This window comes from Myotis daubentonii, chromosome 12 (assembly GCF_963259705.1).
Source record: "Myotis daubentonii chromosome 12, mMyoDau2.1, whole genome shotgun sequence".
In the NCBI taxonomy this organism is placed as follows: Eukaryota; Metazoa; Chordata; class Mammalia; order Chiroptera; family Vespertilionidae; genus Myotis; species Myotis daubentonii.
This window is the reverse complement of record NC_081851.1, coordinates 25750639-25772588: the sequence shown is the minus strand read 5'-3', so window position 1 is coordinate 25772588 and position 21950 is coordinate 25750639. Positions and strand designations below refer to the sequence as shown.

At 48.8% G+C, this 21950-nt stretch overlaps 1 protein-coding gene and 2 pseudogenes across 4 annotated transcripts in view; 2 read left to right on the top strand and 1 right to left on the bottom strand.

Moving 5' to 3' along the window:
• Positions 1–1542: 1542 nt before the first annotated feature.
• Positions 1543–21950, bottom strand: part of ST3GAL5 (ST3 beta-galactoside alpha-2,3-sialyltransferase 5) — a 45194-nt gene continuing 24786 nt past the window's right edge. For 3 of the 4 annotated variants that reach the window (XM_059659260.1, XM_059659262.1, XM_059659261.1), the window contains exons 4-7: positions 9580–9923; positions 5345–5531; positions 3929–4087; positions 1543–2793 (exon numbers count right to left, since the gene is read on the bottom strand). In XM_059659260.1, the coding sequence (XP_059515243.1) occupies positions 2545–2793; positions 3929–4087; positions 5345–5531; positions 9580–9923 (939 nt within the window). In that variant the 3' untranslated portion in view covers positions 1543–2544. The remainder of the gene's footprint in view (positions 2794–3928; positions 4088–5344; positions 5532–9579; positions 9924–21950) is intronic. The other variant, XM_059659263.1, reaches the window with a different exon arrangement.
• Positions 17273–18499, top strand: LOC132213872 (large ribosomal subunit protein uL13-like; annotated as a pseudogene).
• LOC132213134 (H/ACA ribonucleoprotein complex subunit 3-like) lies at positions 18717–19166 on the top strand (annotated as a pseudogene).

The window sequence follows — 21950 nt, the reverse complement described above, 5'->3', positions numbered from 1 at the left end:
ATGAGACACCCCTGCCCCCCAGTTCTGTGGAAACAGACACTGTCAAGGCCTTATTAATACATTCTTTGGAAATGGAAAAAAAAATCAGTGTGACACAAAAGGAGCAATGAAGCAGGCATGGTCACACCTCGAAAAATATGACGTTGTCTAGATCCCAAATTAGCTTTTGCCTACAAACATGAGCTATATCATTGGGAGGTGCCCATCCCAGGGCCACAGCCTTTTTCTAAGGCTGGCCTAGGTTTCTGGAGAGACTATGTTTTCTGTAGGAGGAAAAAACCCACAAAAATAAAGACAAAATAAAACCTAAAGTTCACTGGTATTTTCTGTGGCTCAAAGTTCCAGTAAGAAGTATGTTATGCCCTCGCCAGTGTGGCTTGGTTGGCTGGGCGTCGTCCTGTGCACCGAAAGGTCACGGGTTCGATTCCCGGTCAGGGCTCGTGCCAGGTTGTGGGCTCGATCCTCAGTTGGGGCCTGTGCAGGAGGCAGCTGACCAGTTTTGCTCTTATCTTGATGTTTCTCTCTCTCTCCCTTCCTCTTGGTAAAAAAATTACACACAGAAGAGCTGTCACAGGACAGCTGTGGACCATCTGAGTCTCCATCTTCAAATCTCAAGTCATTCAACTGGGGAGAATTCAAAAGCATTCTCTCTTAAATAAACAGTACCTTATACAGCGGAAAGCAAAATCAATGGGAAATGGTAAGACACGAAACCAGAGAGCTATTATTTTGTTGCGCCTGCTCATCTGAGCCGGCCCAGAGCCCCGGGGAGCCAAAGGGAGTCTCTGCAGCGCCACAACCTGGCTCCGACCTGCACAGGCTGCGAGGCGGCAGGTACGGGAGACATCAGAGTTCGCGGGAGCCCACGCTGCACTGGAGCTCAGACGCAGGCGAGAACCGAGATCAGAGAGAGAGGCAGCAGCAGGAGCCAGGAGAGGGAGGGCAGAGAGGGAGGACGGAGGCGCAGGAGGCAGGGCGGAGGCGCAGGAGAGGGAGGGCGGAGGCGCAGGAGGGAGGACCGAGGCGCAGGAGAGGGAGGACGGAGGAGAGGGAGGGCGGAGGCGCAGCAGCTGTCTCACACTAAGACTGGAGCAATTAAGATACAAGAGCTTCACAAGCCTGTCCTCTGGGAAGAAGCCACGGCCCACCATCCTTCCGGAAGAGCCGGCAGCTGCCGGAGGCGAAGCCCCTCGCAGGAGAAGGCAGCCTCCACCCTCTCGCTGCCGGCATCCACAGGGAGGTGTCCCTCTAGCTCAGCGGTTCTCAGCCTTCCGGCCCTTTAAATACAGCTCCTCACGTTGTGACCCAGCCATAACATTATTTTCGTGGCTACTTCATCACTGTAATGTTGCTACTGTGATGAATTGTAATGTAAATATCCGATATGCAGGATGGTCTTAGGCGACCCCTGTGAAAGGGTCGTTCGACCGCCAAAGGGGTCGCGACCCACAGGTTGAGAGCCGCTGCTCTAGCAGCATCCAGAAAGGACATTTCCGGTAGACTCAGAGACTTCTAATAAGAAAGCACTCAAATTAACTAGACTGTGAGAACTCGAAAACTTTTATTCTTTTTCCTTCTGACCAGCACACTGCCTGGTACATACTGCCGGGCAGGCATTCAAAAAAAATTTTTTTTAAATAGGCAATTTATAATACTGGGAGAATGTCATTTTAGTGTTTCAGAAAACGTGTTATTCTTGGAAAGGGCTTGTTCTCTTACGACTCTGGGAAACAGAGGTTTTGTCCTGACTCTTGGAAGCCTCCTGGGAAGGACAGCGTAACACCTTGGGTGGACATGGACGTGCTCTGGAAGGGCCGTTAAAAACTCTCAAGAAATTCAAAGTTGTCCTAATTGCAGGGAAGACGGGGGCCTCTGCAGCCCAGGGCGATGCGCAGTGCCGCGAGGACACGGGAAATGTCCTGTGACTCTCCCTGACCGGGACCTGCAGACTGCCCCCCTGCTGATCCCCGCAGGTCGCCTGGCGGGAGGCGGACCAGCGGAGGGGCTGTCAACGTCTCCACCCGCCCAGGCCTCACACCGCAGCATGGCCGCCCAGGCCAGAGGGTTAGCTCCTGAGCACGTCCTCCTGACAGGGCCTCTGACCTCGTCCCAGGTGTCGGGGTAACAAGAACCAGAACCAGGTGTGCAGGGCTCTCCTCAAAGGCTGACTCCCCTCTCCTTCCACGGACTGCCTGGTATCCCGTGTGCACTACACTTGGGCGGCGTTCTTACAAATTAAATAACGTTCTTAAACTATAGTAAAACATCATGACACCCAGTTCTCTTCAAAAAGTCTTTCCAATTCAATTCCCAAAATTAACTTACAAAATTTTGTGCAAAAACACCAACCTCAAATAAATACGGGGGGGCGGGGATGGAGGGGGAAGGAGAGGAGTGGGAAGAGCGAAACTGGTTTTCGTCTTTTAAATTAAAAGTTAAGAACACCAGCTGCATCTCCAAGTATTTGTAGGAGAAATGCCCCAAGAGGGCCAAGAAAAGCGGCCCTCCGCGTCCGAGGCGCATTTCCGGTGAGGTTGTCTGTGTTCAAAACTCGCAGTGGATGCCCCCGCTGAGGTCCTTGACCACGCCCTCCTTGACCAGCTTCAGCAGCAGCCTGGTCTCCGTCGTCACGTTGTGCATGGTCTGGAAGTTCATGGCGGCCATGCAGAGATTGTCGAAGTAATGCAAAGGCGTTCTGGGCTGGCTGAGGTCATAGCCAAAGCCGGCCAAGCTGACTTCATCACACAGGTGTGTGGCTAAGACAACGGCAATGACGCCGATCGTGGGGACGTTCTGGAAAAGAAAAAAGGCCCCACAGGCTGAGCGCAATTCGCTGCTCCCCACGTAGCACCACGCTGTGCCAAGTAATAACGGCGGCGATTTTAAACATCCCATGATTTCAGCCTGCTGTTTATTTCCAAGCTTTTTTCCTGGGCATCTCTATAGACACGTTTTTATTTTTAAACAAAAATGGGATGTTCTGCAACTCAATTTTCTTGCTTAATATATTATGAAGGTGTTCTCATATCCATTAGCTTTTCTTCACCCTTCACAGTCCCACAATATTGCATCGACTACACCATAATCTATCTCTATAAAAGGCTAATATGCTAAGTGTCCAACCATCTGACCAGTCGCTATGAGTGCACTGACCACCAGGGGGCAGACGCTCAATGCAGGAGCTGCCAAGCTGCAGTGATTTGGCAGCGGTGGTTCTCTGGTGACACACCCTGAAACCAGACAGGAGGAAACCGATTCCTGGCGGGGCCGTGCGATTCCACCTTCCGCTGTGGGTTATGTTGTTGCTGGGGCACTGTTGGCCGGAATCTGGTTTACTGCACACTTGTGTTTGCATTCCACACCCTGTATGACAGCAACTTTGCAGAGTGTCCTCTTGCACTCTGGGACCCCTGAGGGGATGTTGGAGAGCTGGTTTTAGCCCGATCCCTGCAGGCCAACCCAAGGGACCCCACCTGCTGGAGGTACCCCACTCACTCCGCAGATGCCCTTAGAGCCGAGGTGCCACCCCAGGTGCGGCCGGCCAGGGAGGGACCCCAGGAGGTTGGCTCCAGGGCGTGTCTGGCCCGTCTTGCCCAGTCCCGCCCCACCGGCCACCTTCTAATTAATTTCCTTTCAATGTGCACGAATCCGTGCACCAGGTCACTAGTCTTAAATAACAGCTCAGTGACCTAAGTGTTAATGTGCTGACTATACTAAAGAGACGAGTCACCAGGGACAACCAAGGCACACTGAGGAGCCTGAGTCAGGGTGCAGAGTGGTGAATACAGATTCAGCTTCTCATCGTGGCCTAGGTTTCCCCACTGGAAGATGCCTCTGTGTACACAGCCGAGCCTAAGTGAAACATGTACAGAGGTCATCCCTCAAACGCAGACAAGAATCGTTACCTCTCAGTAGAAAAAAAAAATACCTTATCTCGGCCCCAGAACCTGGACTGCGGCTCTGAATACTGAAGGATGTCAAAGGCAGTCTCTTTGATAATAACTGGATTCAAAATCCTGAAATGTTTTGGCTGTAATGGGATTTTTTCTGCCACCTGCTTCCAAAAGAAGAGTCGTACCCAAAATGGCTGAGGAAAGAAAACAAGAAGCAATCATTAAGGATACATAATAGTCATCGATCAGTGGAGGGGGGCACGCATCCCCTGATAACCGGGCCAAACCGTGGTCGTGACCCCTGGCGGGCACGCGTTCTGCGGCAAACTCACAGCTGTCTGCAAAGTCACTCTCTCAACTCAAACACCCAACTCCAAAGGACCTGGTGTTTGAAGGTGGCATTGGACAAGGAGAGAAGCCACAGACCCAGCTCTTGTGTGGGGAAGAAACTGCTTAGGGAATGACCAGAGGAGGTACAGCCTTTGTAGGATCAAAAGCCACCATTTTGCCCAGGGAAGACTAAGCAAACAGCACCAATTCAAGGGTACTAAGTGCTGTGAGTGCCGGCTCTGTCAGGCCCTCACCCAGGGTCCTCTCTCCCTCCACTCACTCCTTTTCCCAGTCCCGTGAAGTCCCTTGGTAACTGACTGAGTCATTTCGTATGAGCTTCATGTCCCAACTAGAACAACTTCTATTCCATAGAAAGCCCGGAAGACCACGATAACCCGCACAGAATCAAGCGCCGGAGATACAAGTCTCCACCACAGGAAGCTTCCGTGAAAAGTCTCATAGCCCCGGATGTCCTATAGCTTGTGTGGACCGCTGGTCTGTGCAAGTGAATATGAATGCACTCGCACTCCACGACAGCTGGCCTCTGAAGCTCATTTCAGCACAATGGGAGGGACTATAGAGTGGTGTGATTGATCACCGTAAAGACAAGAAGACCACGACCCAGACCCGGTGAGGCCGTCTCCTCCACACCCGCCCTCTGGAATGCTGGGAATTTACTCCTGTGAATTTGCACCACCCATCAAAGCAGTCTGGGAGAAGCTCATTGAGAAGACTCCCCAGAGGTTTTATGTACATTCTTTTCAATATCCCCAATAATGGTTTACATTAACCCAGGTAAACCTAATTTCTAGAAAAAGCCAAAAGCCACATAAGTTCCAGTCTAGTGAATCCATTGGGTCATCAACCTTAGTGATAACCATTTTTGTCCAAAACTTGATATTCCCCTTAAGTAACGATCTTGACCTCCACCTGTGAATCGATCATGTTCTGAAAGCCATTTCCAGCAAGGAGTTCTGAGGGGTTTCCACAGAGGGAGAGGTTATTTAAAACACAGCACGGAAGTGAAAGTATGCATCCCACCGAGTCTGCTGAAAAGTAAAAGCCTGCATCACAATTAGAGACCCCAAAGACACAGCTGGAGGCTGGATTTCCATGCTTACCAGGGTTTCGTTCTTTACCATTGCCTGAAGCCAGTTGAAGTCAACACTCTTAAATAAAACAGCCACAAACAAGTCAGTGGAATAATATTCGAAGTCAGACAGTGGGGCACCCTCTGGATAAGTCATCCTTATAGTAGTTTTATTTCCAACATGCTCTGAATATCCCTCAACAGGTGCACTGTTTAACCTATTTAACACAAAGGACAAGATAAAGAGACAACGCAAGCCATTAGCTACCTTATCACACCACAAAAGAATTCCCTCCTGTGTTCTCCGCACTTTCTTAGGCCTGGGAACGGGTAGTGGTTGGGGCCCGGGTGTCCCTCCCAGCAGCCTCCCTGCCCCCACAGGTCCACCCTTTCCAGGTGCCAGATGCATGCAGCCCTCCTTGCCCTGTGAGAGGTGCCCTGTGAGGGATGCCCCCAGCTCATCTCTGAATGCCAGGCAATTCGCTCTCGTCCCGCCATTTCAGGCAATTCAAATATAGTATATTTTGGGCTTTTTCTGGGCACTGATGTTTCCTTGAAAGCCTCCCATTGTGCTCAGATACCAGTGTCTCTTGTCAGAATTTCCAAAAGGTAGAGAGGAAAACCTAGAAACCAGGGCCAGGCAGACACGGCGACAGTTATATATGGACAGGGTTGAACGGGGGTGGGGCCATGGGCCTAGGTGCAGCCTGGTCATAAAGCAAAGCAAGGATTTGGGACACTAACAACTGTTCGATCAGTGAAGGCTTTGCCAGGGTGGCTGTTTGGGAGAGAAGTCTAAGAATTCTTCCCAAAGCACACAGTTTTGTAGTGTGCTTGGTTTTTGGCCTGTACTACGTCCCCTGTATCTAACCTTTCTCTTCTATTCCACTTCCTCTTCTAAATCTCAGACACCTACCCCTGGATTATTAAAAAAATATTATTAGACAGGACAACAAAATGGAAGACATGAGCCTAGACCAGCTATGTTTTCCTTTTTTCCCCTGGTCCCCCCACCCCCTTCCTTTTCTTTTTTAAAATAAAGGACATTAGGAAAACTGGTGAAATGTGAATCAAGATTGCAGATAAGGTGTGATGTATCAGTGCTAGCTTCCTGATTCTGAACAATGCTCTGTGCTTCTGTAATAGAATGTCCTTGTTCTTGGGAAACACATACTAAAGTATTTAGGGGTAAGGGAGCTAGATGTTTGCAACGAACTCTGAAAGGGTTCGGAGAAGAATAATCGCATATGTAAAGAGAACATGACATAGCCAATGTGGTGAAGTGTTACCAAAGGGGAATCTGGGAGAAGGGTGAACAGGAGTTCTGTGCACTATTTTTGCAACTTTTCTGTTAAGTTTAGAATCACTTTCAGTCTAAAAGTTACTCCCCAGCCCTGGCTGGTGGGGCTCGATTGGTTGAGTGTCATCCTGGGCTGACTCAATTCCCAGTCAGGGCACATACCTAGGTTGTGAGTTCAACCCCCAGTTGGGGTGTGTGCGGGAGGCAACAGATAGATGTTTCTTTCGTACATAGCTGTCTCTCTTTCCCTCTCTCTAAAATCAATTAAAAAACATTAAAAGTTACTCCCCCAAAGCTTCTCCCTCGTAATTATGCTAAGTCACCCTTTCTCTGGCCCTAAGGCTCAGTGGCCTCCCAGTGCCTATGCATGAAGTCCACGCTCACCAGGCTGACGCCCGCCATCACCAGGCACCTTCCCAGCCCCCTTCCTGCTCTCCCAGGGCCTCTTCTTCTTCCTCCTGCCCAGTGCGGCTCCTCACCCAGATCCCTCTGCCTGCCCTCCTCCTCCCCGAAGAGCCAGATACTGCTGCTCTCCTGCTGGAGGCCGCCCCTTCCTCCACATCTCTTCTCCGGTTTCTTACCTCCTCTATCAGCACCCCTGCTTTCTTACCTCCTCCCCCATTTCCCAGTCCTGCACCATTCGATGGGCACAGGGTCCTGTCTGCCTCCCCCAACGCTGCCTGTTGAAGGCCAGGGTTGAGGTTCTGGAAACCTCAAAACCCTGCATGTAGAATGCTGGTGCCTGGCGTGGACCCAGGGCCCTATGGTGTCCTCATCTCTGACACTGGCCAACCGTGGTGGTTTCAGCGAGGACTGGGACGTCTAAAGCACATGACACGCACTGTCACATAGACATCAGCCAGTGAAAGGCAGGGACGTGTCTGCCCTCACCCCAGCCTGCACACTCCTGCTGCACACCATCCTGCCTTCTGCTCACGGGGGCCTACGGGACCCCCTTTCGACCTAAAACTTGGTTCTTACCTTTTTCTTCTCTCCCTTAGAACTTAAAAATGTCTGGTTCTTGCCTACCACACCTTTTACCTTTGCCCTTTTCTCCTTAGCCCCCACATTCCTGCACATCCTCCCCCCCAATCTGATGCTAATATTTACTGAGCATTTACCATAGGCCTGCCACTATTCTAAGTACTCTAAACCCATTCATGCCTTTGACCTTCACAGTAACCCGCTCAGGGATGTGCCATCACCACCTCCACTTACAGATGAGGAAACGAAGGCACAATACAGTCAGGACACTTGCCCGAGACCTCGGCTGCCGGGACAAAGGCAGTGTGTGTACACACTATTGCTTTTAGTTCAAAATATCTGAACTAACCAGAGATTTCTCTCAACGGGTCTATTTTCTTAAGCAGTTCCACTACTGCCTCAGACCCCAGATTAGAAATCTTGGTGTCCCCTGCCAGAAAATCCTGTAATTCACTTTTCCAATATACCTCATATTTGATCTTTAAAAAATGTATTTCTTTTAATCGATTTCAGAGAGGAAGGGAGAAGGAGAGAGAGATATAGACATTGATGATGAGAAAGAATCACCAATTGGCTGCCTCCTGCATGCCCCCCATGTGCCCTGATTGGGAATCGAACTGTGGCCTCCTGGTTTATAGGTTGACGTTCAACTGCTGAGCCAGGCTGCTCGGGCTATTTGATCTCTAGCCTCTATTTCTTCTTTCTCCATCTCACACCCGGCCCCACACTGCTCGCCCACACTGCTCCAAACCCAGGCTCCGCCCTATTGTCTCCTGCCTTCAGTCAAATCCACATCCTCCTCTCGATGAGTTTAATTAAGACCCAACTTTCATCATGCTCCCTGTTTTGAACACCCTTAAGACAGAGACAATTCACTGAAGTATATCAAGAGCCTTAAAAACCATTCAAGTATCGTTAACCCAACAATTCTAGGGATTCTTGGAATTATGTCCAAGGAAATAAATCAGCTATGTACATAAAGACACACGCATGAGAATGTGCAAAGCATTTTCACAATCACAAGGAAACTGGAGGTGTTCTAAGTGCCCAGCAATGGGAGGGTGGCTAAGTAACGTACGATACCTCATTTAAAGGAATAGTAAACGGTCAAGTTAGTTTCCCCAAGACAGAGAATGACCTCAGAAACTATTCATACCACGATGTTAAAAAAGCAAAACACTTCATAAGAATATAAATGCACTCATTAGTATGTATATAGAGCAAAAGTGAAAAAAAACCCCCACAGCCAATTAGCAGTGGTTGGTTTTTGTGCCATGAGTGGCATTTTCTTCCTTATATTTTCCTGTATTTTTAAATCTTCAAGAATAAACGTATTTTACTTTTATAATCAGAAAGCATCTTAGCCAGCTATGCCAAGAAGAATCCAGGCTGGCTCCTTACGGCCTGTTGTGTGTTTTCCGCGGCCCAGCCAGCGGCCTGCAGGGCTCACCCACACCAGCCCAGCTCCCAGGCCAGGCACCCCACCCACTCAGCCTCCCGTCCTCCTGGCCTCGCCTGGCACAGTCTTCCTCCTTTGCTGGCTTATCTGAACCTCCCCATCCTCCTAAACCTCACCTCTTCTGAAAAGCGTTTTGTCAAACTGGGGTCAGTACTGCACAGTTTGGAGCATCTAATCACATCATGTTTTTGTTTTGATTTCTTCAACAGTCAACTCCCCCGATGGCAGCAGGGGCGTGCAGGGGACCAACAGCAGTGAGCCAGCTCTGGAGGAGGAAGGGTGGTCTAAACCAGTGGTTCTCAACCTTCCTAATGCCGCGACCCTTCAATACAGTTCCTCATGTGGTGGTGACCCCAATTTCATTGTTACAAATGGAACATAATTAAAGCATAGTGATTAATCACAAAAACAATATGTAATTATGTATGTGTTTTCCGATGGTCTTACGTGACCCTGTGAAAGGGTCGTTCGACCCCCAAAGGGGTCACGACCCACAGGTTGAGAACCGCTGGAACCAACGTACCTTATCACCACGTCAAACTGGTTCAGGGCCGGGCCCAGCTCTAGTCCGTGGAGTATCCCGCCACTTCCGATGACCACGCAACGCCGACAACTCTTTGCTTTCAAGTGTTCAGGAAGATCGTGCTCAGGCAAGAGTTCCAGGAGGCTCTGCACTTTCCCGGAGAACTGCCGGAACCCGAAAGGGGGGTCGTACTTGTACTCGGCCTCGTTCGCCCGCGGGCCCTTCTTCACGAAGGGCGGCAAGTCCACGCTGTACCGGTGCTCAAACAGCCGCGCCATGGACGTCCTGGCAAACCGGGGCCGGCACTCCTGCTGCAAGACTTGCTGCGCGTATTTCTGAGCTCTCTGGAATGGAATCACACCAACCCGCGCTTACAACGCTGTCAGGCACTAGAAACGTACACTTAGAGCTGACACTGTCGTCTGTAAGGTGTCTGCCGTAGCTCCCCTTCTGACGGTTGTCTTTTCACACAGAACATCTGCTTTTAAGAGTTAATTTATGCGAGAACCTTGAAGGAAAAACCTGGGAGGGTCACATGACATGAGATAGACTCAACCAGAGTGTTTATTTCATAAAGGATTATTTACTGTTGTACAGAGTTTTAAATGTTGGCCCCAGCTGTGTTTTTTCTCAAAGCAGGAAGGACCCTCCATCTCCTACCACCCCCAGCTTAACCTTGTTCAAGTAAATTTGGGGGGCGGGGAGATATACTTTGAGGTGTTTATGATTTCATAAAATCCTGTCACACCTTACCACATGGATGAAGCTTGAAGACATTATGCCCAGTGAAATAAGGACACCTTATACAATGGAATCATGCACAGAAATGCAAATAGTGCATGATTCCATTATATAAGGTGTCTGACATAGTCAAATGTATAAAGTAGAGTGGTGGTTACCTGAGCCTTGGGGGGGGGGGGGGGAGGAAACGGGAAGGAGGGTGTGTTTCATGGGTAGTCCCAGCTTTATAGGATCAATCTGTTTCACAACGTGAGTCTCAACTTTGTAAGATGAAAAAGTTCTAGGAGTCTGCTTCACAATGTGACTATACGTCGTGCTTAAAAAATGCCCAAGAAGGTAAATGCTATGTTGCGTGTTTCTTACACAATTACAATGTTTTCCGTATTTCAGGTTCTAATCTGTTCAGGGTGAGAAACAGGCTTACTTATCAGTTGGGGCAATGAGCTTCACGAGAGCCTGGAAATTACTCTCAGTGTAACCAAGGAATAATGTCATGTCAACACAGAAGTTGCCTTGGTGTCGTACACAATTTTCCCTGTAGATTATCATGTTGCATCGACAAGGAACAGCGATCTAATGCCAAGTACACTAGCCCAGCTGAGCCCACAGGGCCCCGACGAACGTGGTACCACTTTCCATGCCCACGGCCTTCCTCCTGGCTTATTCTGGCCACATGCTGCCTCAGGATCAGCCGCTTGGCAGAAAGTCCTCCCTTGTCACAGAGCTTTTCGTTCTCAAGTCCACACTCGGCAGCCTCGGCCCTGCCTTACCTCTCCCACCACCGAACCACCTTCACATGCGTGTGCGCGTGTGTGCATGTGTGTAGTCCTATGTTTACTGGAATACTTTTAGGATTGAACATGTCCTTTGAACTATGACTGTACTATTACAAGGATTATTTATTGCTGCATATAGTTTTAAATGTTTGCCCCAGCTATGTTTTTTCTCAAAGCCTTGTTATTTTTATTAGGTTTTTGTATAACGTATTTTTGGCATGGCTGGTATTTTTTTTCTTCGGTTATACTTGGCATACAATATTGTTAGTTTCAGCTATACAACACAGTGATTAGACATTTATGTAACTTATGAAGCGATCCACCCCAATAAGTCTAGTACCCACCTGACACCATACAAAGTTATTACAATACTAGAGGCCCGGTGCACGAAATTCGTGCACTGGGCCGGGGGGGGTGGGAGGGGGCCGGGGGGGGGACTCAGCCTGGCCTGTGCCCTCTTGCAGTCCGGGACCTCGCTCCTGCGTTGAGCATCTGCACCCTGGTGGTCAGTGCGCATCATAGTGACCTGTCATTCTGCCTTTCTGTTGATTTGCATATTAGGCTTTTATTATATAGGATTATTATGTGTCTTGTGCTGTACTTACATCCCTGTGACTATTTTTATGACTGCTAACTTGTACTTATTAATCCCGCCACCTTTCCACCAGCCCCTGAGACTCCCTCCCATTCAACTGCCAATGTGTTCTTTGTATCCATGAGTTTGTTTCTATTTTGTTTGTTCACTTATTTTTTTAGGTTCCACATGTAAGTGAAATCATATGTTACTTGACTTTGTCTGACTTATTTCATTCAGCATAATACCCTTTAGGGCCATTCATTCTGTCACAGATGGCAAGATTTCATTCTTTTTATGGCTGAGCAATATGCCATTGTATGTATGTACCACATCTTTACCCAGTCATCTATTGATGGACACTTACGTTGCTTCCATTCTTGGTTATTGTAAATAATGCTGCAGTGAACACAGGAGTACATATATCTTTTTGAATTAGTGTTTTGAATTTCTTTGCATAAATACCCAGAAGTGAGATTGCTGGGTCACATGGTAGTTCTATTTTTAATTTTTGAGGAACCACCATACCCGTTTTCCATAGTGGCTGTGCCAATTTACAATCCTACCAAAAGTACACGAGGGTTCCCTTTGCTCCATATCTTCACCAACACATGTTGTTTGTTGATTTATTGATGAATCATTCTGACAGGTATGAGGGGACATCTCACGGTGGTGTTAATTAGTATTTCCCTGATGATTGGTGACACTGAGCATCACCTATATGTCCTCTTGGGAGAAATGTCTATTCAGGCCCTCTGCCCATTTTTTCAATTGGGTTGTTTATCTTGTTGGTATTAGATTGTATGAGTTCCTTATATCTTTTGTATAATAATCCTTTACCAGATATATCATTGGTGAACATCTTCTCCCATTTGATAGGTTATCTTTTGGCTTTGTTGATGGTTTCCTTTGCTGTACAAAAACATTTTAGTTTGATATAGTCCCATGTTTATTTCTTCTTTTGTTTCCCTTGCCCAAGGAGACATATCCAACAAATATTACTAAGAGCAACGTCAGAGAGCTTACTGCCTATGTTTTCTTCTAGGATTTTTATGGTTTTAGGTCTAATGTTTAAGTCTTTAATCCAAAATGTGCTTTAACTTTAACAAATTGTTCTTAAAAATCCTCCTCCCTTGCCCTAGTCAGTTTGGCTCAGTGGATAGAGCATCAGCCTGGGGACTGAAGGGTCCTGGGTTTGATTTCTGGTCAGGGCACATGCCTGGGTTGCAGGCTTGATCCCCAGTAGGGGGCATGCAGGAAGCAGCCAATCAATGATTCTCTCTTATCATTGATGTTTTTTTCTCTCTCTCTCCCTCTCCATTCCTATCTGAACTCAATAAAAAAGTATTTTTAAAAAATCCTCCTCCCTGACTTTATATTAATAATCCAAAGGTAACTGCAGTTTAGAGATGTGAGATAATTAAAAAACATCAGAGGCAAATGGTTAGTGTTAAATAACAATAGGTTCTACTACACTAAGATTTTACTGGACCCCCTGGTAAACTAAATAAGCCAATGAACTATTAAAAACATAATTCTTAACCATCATTACATGATATTGTGATTTAAGATGCATATTTTCGATCCAATACCTGTACATCTTGACTTAGCTTCCTGTATTAGCATCATCTACTTCTTGGCAAACTTGGTAAGATCTTCCTTGGACAATGTTTCCAGCCTTCCCCTCCTCAGGGACCCTGCTGGTCAAGCATTCTCTCCACTTTAGATTTCCCTGTCCCAGGGGTGGCTGGTGAAGAGCCCTTCCCTGCTCCATTCTTGAACAGATCCCCCATGGCCACCCTCGGCTGCGCATCCCACAGCCTGGCCACCACCACATGGGTACTCTGTCTGCAGCTGCTATCCTATATAATAAAAGAGTAATATGCAAATTGACCCTAACGGCAGAACGACCTGAACGACCACTGGACCAGTCACTATAAGGCGCACTGACTACCTCTTGGTCCCTTTCCCCGGCCGTCAGGCACTGATCACCCGATGGCGAACGGGAACCGGGGGCTGGCTGCGGGCTGCTGGGGAAGATGGCCCTGATCGCAGGCCAGGCCTAGGGACCGTACCCACACACGAATTTGGTGCACAGGGCCTCTAGTAATAACATATTTGTAGACATGTATCTATCTTATAGCAGAACCCCCACTTTTAAAATATGTTTTTATTGATTTTTAGAGAGAGAGGAAGGGGAGAGAGGGAGAGAGAGAGGCTCTGGCCCTGGTTCTGACAAGGGAAACTGTTATTCTTGGAGCCTCAGATGAGGCTGCAGACACCATGCATGATCACTGGTCACGTCGTGATGCCTGAGACACCAGGCAAGACTGACGCTAGTATAGGCACTTTGTGGGCTCAAGGTAGCATCACGATAAGGGCAGAGCTGGCATGACCTGGGCTAAGGATTACCTCCCCAACTCCAAAAGCCACAGCCTCCACACACAGAGAGCAGCACACAGACGCCGGGGGACAGGAGCCTGAACACGAACCGAGAGCTTCATGAACAGTCAGTGGGGAAGCCCGAGAGGAACTGGTCCCTCCCGGAGCAGCCCCAGGACTGAAGGCCAGTCCCGACCCCACCTGCTACCCAGCAGGACCTTAAGGCCCAGCCAGAGGGGGCAGGGCAGAGGGGCTGTGCACACCAGACAAGCTTATCTCTAGAGTCTAGACTCTGGGTCTGAAGGTTAGAAACAGCAATTTTCTGAGGACAAAGGTCTAGTTCCTCACTACAGAATGACACCGCGAGCATCTGGTTTTACAAGCCTCCCGGGACAGAGCGCCACGGGAGACCTAGAGAAGCGGGTGACTGATGCGTGACTGGAAGGAGAGGTGGGTGTTCAGGCTACCTGTGCCCAAAGCTGCTGGGTGGCCGCATTTTCTCTGCAGAAGTTTCGTTCGGAAAGAGTGAAATTTCATTCTATTTCCATGTTGGCCAAGTTCCATTGCAGGCTTCAAACTTAATTTTCTAGACCATGAGCAGAGCACAAGGCTCAGCCTCGCCTTCTGACTGTGACCCCTCCCTGGCCTCGTTCACAGTGGGTGCAATAATCAACCCCTGGCAAATGAATGCTCCCAATGCCACCAGACATGCTGAAAGCAACAGCAATTCTTTTTCTTCTTTTGTTTTAACTCCTTCGAAGACACACAACCAGCTCTGAGAAAGCCCCTAGGGACAATTTCTTCTAACCAGGAACTCTGGCCTCTCTCCTCCTTCTTCCAAGTTCTAAAGCCTTGGAGGGGGAGAACCTTATCTTTCTCAGAGAGAATCGCCTTTCGGAGCTGTGACAGAGAGGAAGGCTTTCCCCTTCTCTGCTGCAGACAGCTCCAAAGGATGCAGAAGGGTCTGGATTGCATGCACCCAGGGTAAGCAGAGAAGGGGTGACTCTCAGAGACACAGGATCTCCCAGGCCCTTCAAATCAAGGCATGGGAATGAGGGCTTCAATTTTTAAGGTAGTCAGGATGCCAATTTTTAAGTTTAACCTGGCTGGATAGCTCAGAGCACTGTCCTGACACACCAGAGGTGTGTGTTCAATCAGGGCACACACAAGAATCCTATATAATCAAAAGGCAATATGCAAATTGACCATCACACCCTCACAAGATGGCGGCACCCAGTGAGGGCGGGGCCGGCTGCTCAGTGCACCTGCCACTGGGGCCACAGGTCCTCCTGCACCCGCCACTGATTGAGGCTCAGGCAAGTAGGGCCGGCCGAGGTGCAGGTAACCAGGGCCGGCTGAGGCTTGTGCTGCCAGGAGTGGCAGCAGCAGAGGTGTGATGGGGCATCACCTTCCCCTGATCGCCGGGTCACCTCCCGCCCCTGAGGGCTCCTGGACTGTGAGAGGGAGCAAGCTAGGCTGAGGGACCCCCACTCCAGTGCATGAATTTTCATGCACCGGGCCTCTAGTTAACCAATGAATGCCTAAATAAGTGGAACAACAAATCAATGTTTCTCTCTCTCTCCCTTCCTTTCTCTCTCTAAAAGTCAATAAAGTTAACAACAAAAACCGTCTTCCAGGATGAACTTGCTGGCTGCCCACAATTAAGAATAAAGAGACACCTGGTTGATACAAATGTCAATGACAATTTGCAATGGAAAACGAGGGTATTTCTTAAAAAAAAAAAATCCAAGTATATTGCTTTTTGTTTCATATCCCACATGTAAGTGAGATCCAACAGCATTTGTCTTTCTCTGTTTGACTTATTTCACTGAGCATAATGCCCTCAAGGTTCATCCACGCTGTTGTAAATGGAGGGGTTTCCTTCTTTCACATGGCTGAGTAGTATTCCCTTGTCTGTATAAATACCACATCTTTCTCCAATCAAACGTCAGTATGGTGGTTACCAGAGGGGAGGGGTTGAAGAGGAAAGTGCAATTGCCCCTCTCAACCATACTTTCAAAGTGTCCGAGCATTCCTACAGAGACCACTGTTAGCAGCCTTTAAAAAACAAAAACATTAAGACCACAAGGGGCACACTAAGGGCCATCTTTAAATAGGAAATATAAAGCCCACAACCAACAGAGCCACACACGTCTGTGCTACTGCAGGCCAGGTCCAGTGCAACCAGAACTCGCTCAGCCAACAGGGTCTGCAGGGGCCCCTAACACTGCGAGTTGCTGAATGTCATCAACAGAGCGAACAGCGCCCCACCCTCATGGCTCTGAGACCCTCTTCAGCTGATACACAGTCGTTCAGATTTGTCCAAACGCTTTGGTCTCACTCCACCAGTAGCCTGGAGGCGGGGTTGTCTTTGTGGGGAGCTCTTACTGAACGTGATCTCCCAACTACTGAGAATACCATGGCCGCACCAGCCAGCTTCCTCCACCATTTCCTCTACTTGGGGTTTCTGCTCTTCGTTCAATGATGCATGACTATAATCCCACTTAGGAGCTGCTGAGAGCGTGGCATTTAAGGCCTTGCACTCTGGACCTATCGCATTTCAGTCTCACCTTCTGCCATTCCCACCCCAAGTCCTCAGCGATTTCCAGCTCTGGCTTTCCTCTAATTTGGAGGGCCCTGTGAGGCATCTGCCTTTTGCTCCCTCTGTGTGGGATGATGCAGGACCAGCTGTGAGGACCACTGTGGCATTTCAACAGGGTCAACAATGCTAAAAAGCTACATTAAAAAAAGTCTCAATACAATAAAAGACACCCCTCTTTCCACCATGGTTACAGGGTGGTTTTACTTTTTACTTTATTCAATTTCTGAACTGAGACTCACAAACGTGTGAATTATTTAACTGCCCTCCTATGCCTCCCTTTTCCCACAAATTACAGGGGACTTTCCACTGTATTTATTTCTGTATCATCTGAGTTTTGGGTGTTTTCTTAATTGTAAAAAAATATTTTAGACCTGGATTGATGTGGTGGTCACAGTGGGCTGCCTAGGGGGTTTCCACACCTTCTCTGAGAAACCACAGTTGTGTTCCCCTTTCTCTACGCAGGCAGTGGCCTTGGGAGGCTGGCCCTGCCCATCAGGTACCTCCATCCTCCTTGTCAGTGATTGGTCAGGAACCCTCACTGGAGCCAATCAGGGCAGGGCACTGGCAGCTATGAGTCTGTTACTGGCCCAGCAGTAAACATTGGCCCCATAAGCCTAGATGGAGGACTCATATTCCATGTTTCAGGGGGAAGGTGATGGCAGGAGGGGGGGGCCTTTGTTCTGTCTACTGTCTATTGGTAGACATGGAGAGTTGGACAGGAGGTATCTGTCCTACTTCTCAAAGGAATTTTAAACTTAATATGCATTCCTGAAATTTACTGTTGTTTAACTGTGGATTTTCTGTACAATTTGGAATTCAAAGATGAGAAAACAAACTGTGGTTTAAGGAATATCTCCCCCTTCCTCTGGAGTTTAATATAGATAAGTACATATTAATTAGTGTAAAATGTTAGCACACAATCCCTATCTCTCAAGGGCTTATTTGTTGGAAAGTGAGGAAGACAAATAGTCAAAATACCACAGTGGTGCCCTGGCGGGGTGGCTCAGTTAGTTGGTGCATCCTCCCATACACTAAAAGGTTGTGGGTTTGATTCCCAGTCAGGGTACATACCTAGGTTGCGGGTTTGATCCCAGTCAATGTGCATGGGAGACAACCAATTGATGTTTCTCTTTCTCTTCTCTCTCTCTCTCTCTCTCTCTCTCTCTCTCTCTCTCTCTCTCTCTCTTCTCTCTCTCTGTCAAATCAATAATAATAATAAGGAGAGTGTACATCCACACATTAGATTAGTGGGGCATGCCTGCATGCAGAACGGCAGGTAAGGAGCTTTCCCCACTGAAATGGCAAAGGGGCAGGTCCCGTGCTCGATGGCTGAGATCATCTCCCAGGCACCTGGTGGCCACCATGGCCAAGCAGGTACTGCTCGGCCAGAGGGGGTGGCTGTGCACTGTGAGGGCATCAACATTTCTGACAATTTCTACAGAAACCAGTTGAAGGACGTGGCCCTACCACTTCCGAGCCCTGAGCCACATCTTTCATCAGACCGAGACTGTGTGGGGCCTGCTACTCTGCAAGACCAAGCAGGCCAGGCCAGCCCGGAGAGCCTCAAGGTGTTTGATGGGATCCCGCCTCCTACAAGTAAAAGCGAAGGGTGGTTCCCGCTGCCCTCAATGTTGTGCGTCTGAAGCCCACACAGAAGGCTGCCTGCCCAGGGCGCCTGGCTCATGAGGCTGGCGGTCACAGCCGCACGGGAGGAGAAGAGGAAGGCCAAGACCCATTACCAGGAGGAAAAGCAGCTCATGAGGCTACAGAAACGGGCCCAAAAGAATGTGAAGGAGAACTGACAGATACACAGATGTCCTCGAGACCCATGGACTCCTGGTCTGAGCCCCATTAAAAAAAAAAAAAAAGTTGGGCAAGGAGACATCAATCTGGGGCAATGGGTGAGAGCACAGAGTCCCAAATGGCAATCTTAGGTCATGATTCCTTTTCCTGAAATCCCAGAAACTATATATTTTTGTAAACACCATTTCTGTTCTCAAATTACTTGTACTTTAGATGGGAAAATGAAATGCTTGCATAAAAATTATTACAATAGAGTAGACCGAGAAGTGCAGACGGAATTGGAACCTCCTGCTTCAGCGAGATCATGTTTCTCCAGTATTACCTCAATGAACAGGGAGACCGGGTCTATACCCTGAAGAAGTTTGATCCTATTGGACAACAGACCTGCTCGGCCCATCCTGCTCGGTTCTCCCCAGACGACAAGTACTCTTGACACCGAGTCACCATCAAGAAACGTTTCAAGGTGCTGATGACCCAGCAGCCGCGCCCTGTCCTGTGAAGGTCCCTTAAATTTCATGTCTCTCCTGCCACCAGCGACCCCTCTGAGACTTTTCCGAAACCGAGCTTTTCAGTCTGTGAGCCTTGAGGTCTTACCACCCTTGCTCTTTGGAATCGGTGTCATCATTACCTTAGATCATGCTTGTGGGAAGCAATCATGGTAGCACCCCCCCTCCCCCTTTAAGAAAACAAGTTTGAGTCTTAAAAAAAAAAAAAAATTATTACAATACCAGGTGGAGAGTGGCAAGTTTCTGAGGAACTTCAAGCACCGCTGAAGTCCAGCGGGGAAGTCATGGAGCTGGGGACGAGTGGTGCCATGCACCTGCACTCAGGCCAGGGAAAGCCCCAAGTCCCGACACCAGCCCACACACTGCAGCCAGGTACTGGCCCAATGTCGAGAACCACAGTCTCAGGGCTAGAAAGAACCTAAAAGGCCCCTGAGCCACCGCTGTCTGATGCCTGAATCCTACCTACCGAACCTCCCCAACAGTCATCCTGGCTTTGCTTAAAGACCTCCAGAGGCTTGCCACAAAGGTGGCCCATTCATTCCACCTTTGGACGCCTGGGACCATCAGCCCCTTCTTTCAGCTTGGCCGCCATCGCCTGGTCTGCATCTCTGACACCGAGGCCACCCAGGCGGGGCGACCTTCCCTGGCCCAGGACTCTGGCTGCTGACAGTAGCTGCTATGTGGCCTGTACCAGGTCTTCTCTCCTTCAGGTCCCCATTCCTTCCGAGGTTCCTCAGGGACATGGTCCTGAGTCTCTCCTCTGGTCATTCGCAGAAGTTATTATGATTCCTGGAGGGAACCTTAGAGAGTGACGGCCATAATGTTCAGAGCACTTATCTGAAGCAGACCATTCCGCTCTATCACTGTAGCTTACGGGAAACGGCTGTAGGCAGCCACGGCACATGCCGATGCAGATGGTGTTGGCTTGGCACTAAAACCACCAAGTTGATTTTCACCCCAGGTGTCCCTACACCACATGCATCTTCCCCATCTTGAACTTCTGAAATGGTGTGCCTGACCCTTGCACAAGAGAGCTCACCTTTCTCAGTTAATCCCTGCTCAAGAGCCATTCCCTCTGCAGCTGGTCAGCAGTGTGCAGAAGGATGCACAGAGGATGTGGAGAGTGCAGCAAAGAAACAACGGGGAGAGCTCACAGATACGAGCATTTAGGCCTTTCCCAGGGAACAGAAAGAGACCGGACGTCTAAAAACTATCCAAGAGAGCGGTGAAGGGCCTTGGAGTGGAAAGGGACTCGGGGATGTCCGCAAGGCCAGCCGGATCGGGAGGAGAGGGAAGGCCCGAGCAGTGGCTACTGGACACATCCTACTCCAGTGAAGCACACGGGCTAATGCTGATGAAATGCTGAGTCAGCGAACGTCAGAGGGCGGAAGCAGGGAGGACAGGAAGGCTCCGTGATCAGTAAGACCCCTGAGACACAAGTGTCTGCATAGGCCAAGCTGTGCGTTTAACTACTCTCTCCCCACTTACTTCGGTGTCTATACCACCAAAAGCTTGAGGCACTTAGGATAGACAGATTGAATCAGACCATGTGAAGAAAAATCAGGATTAGAAAAGGAGCATTGTGGGTATTATCTAACTCAGCTTGGATGACGACCTGCTACACAGATGCTGTTATTCACACTGCATAGCTAAGAACACTGGTGTCTCAAAACAACGCAGTAACTTGCCCAAGGTGACCTTGTTACTGACATTTACATTTGATTCTAGGTCAGGAACTTCAGCTCTCTCCTCTCTGCATCGCACTGTCTATGTCTTCTGGTTTCCTCTCCGTGGACTCCCTACCCAGGCAGAGAGCAGGGTCACCAGGAGCTCAGACTCTGAAATGACACTGCTGGGCCCAAGCCCCGACTCCACCCTTACTCGCCATGGTAACCTTGCCCGGGTGACAGTCTCCTGTCCTCCACTCCCCAGCTGTGAGATGGATTAATAACAGAACCTCCATCCCAGGACTGTTCAGAGGGTTAACTGAGTTTACGCTACTAAAGCACTTTTAGAACAGTTATTACACAGTACACACTAAACTAGATGTATTAACTAAACTAGATGTGAACCTGGGCAAGCAGCTTAGCCTCCCAGGCCTCCTGTGTAAAATGGGGAGAATACAGGGAAATCTCCCAGTCACGATAACTAAATACCACATGAAAAGCACCTATACATGCTTGGTTATCGTGACGCTACCTTAGTTAAAATCACCTCTTTCATCCAAGGCTGGACGTTGCTGGATAATTTAAGCAATCAAATAATCAGTGAAATGAGCATTTAATGGCTCAACAGACTTATAAAAATAAAAATTTAAGAAAAAATCTTGAAATACAATGTGAAATCATTAAAAAGATGAAATGCAGGACTGACAGATGACACTAAAATAAATTCTTCCCATTCTGTTTTAAGAACACGCACACTGACAGCACTGTGGCATGTTAACCACATGACAGGTGGTTAACCACATGACAGGTACTGGAGTTTGGTGAGCGGAATTCCCCCAACCCCGTGACCTCAGTAACGGAAGAATGCTGTGGGCTAGGGGGCAGAGTCCGTTGTATTTTAGGGTGGGTTGTCCCTGATTCTGGCTTTAGAGTGCTAAGTGTTTGCCGGGGTCCAGCCCCAGCGGGTCCAGGGGTCCCCAAAGGTGTGGACGGAGTCGGCGAAGAAGGAATGACACAGGGACTTCTCCAGCCAGGTTTGGTCACCAGGTTCTAGTCAGGCTCTCCTGCCAACCTCTGCAGTCAGGCTCAGTCCAGGATCCCTTGCCATGTTCTCCCGCTAGGCTCTGTCTCTAGGCTCCGAGGCCAGTCCCTCTCCAGGATCCTCCGGCATGCTCTCTCCAGCGAAGTTCTTCTGTCTCTAGGCTCCGTGTAGGCTCTGTCTTCTTGATTCTGTTCTAAGTTCTGAGTTCTGAATTCTGTCTCATGATTTCTGTGTTCTGAGTTCTGAGTCTTTCTGTCTTGTTACAACTGTATTTATAC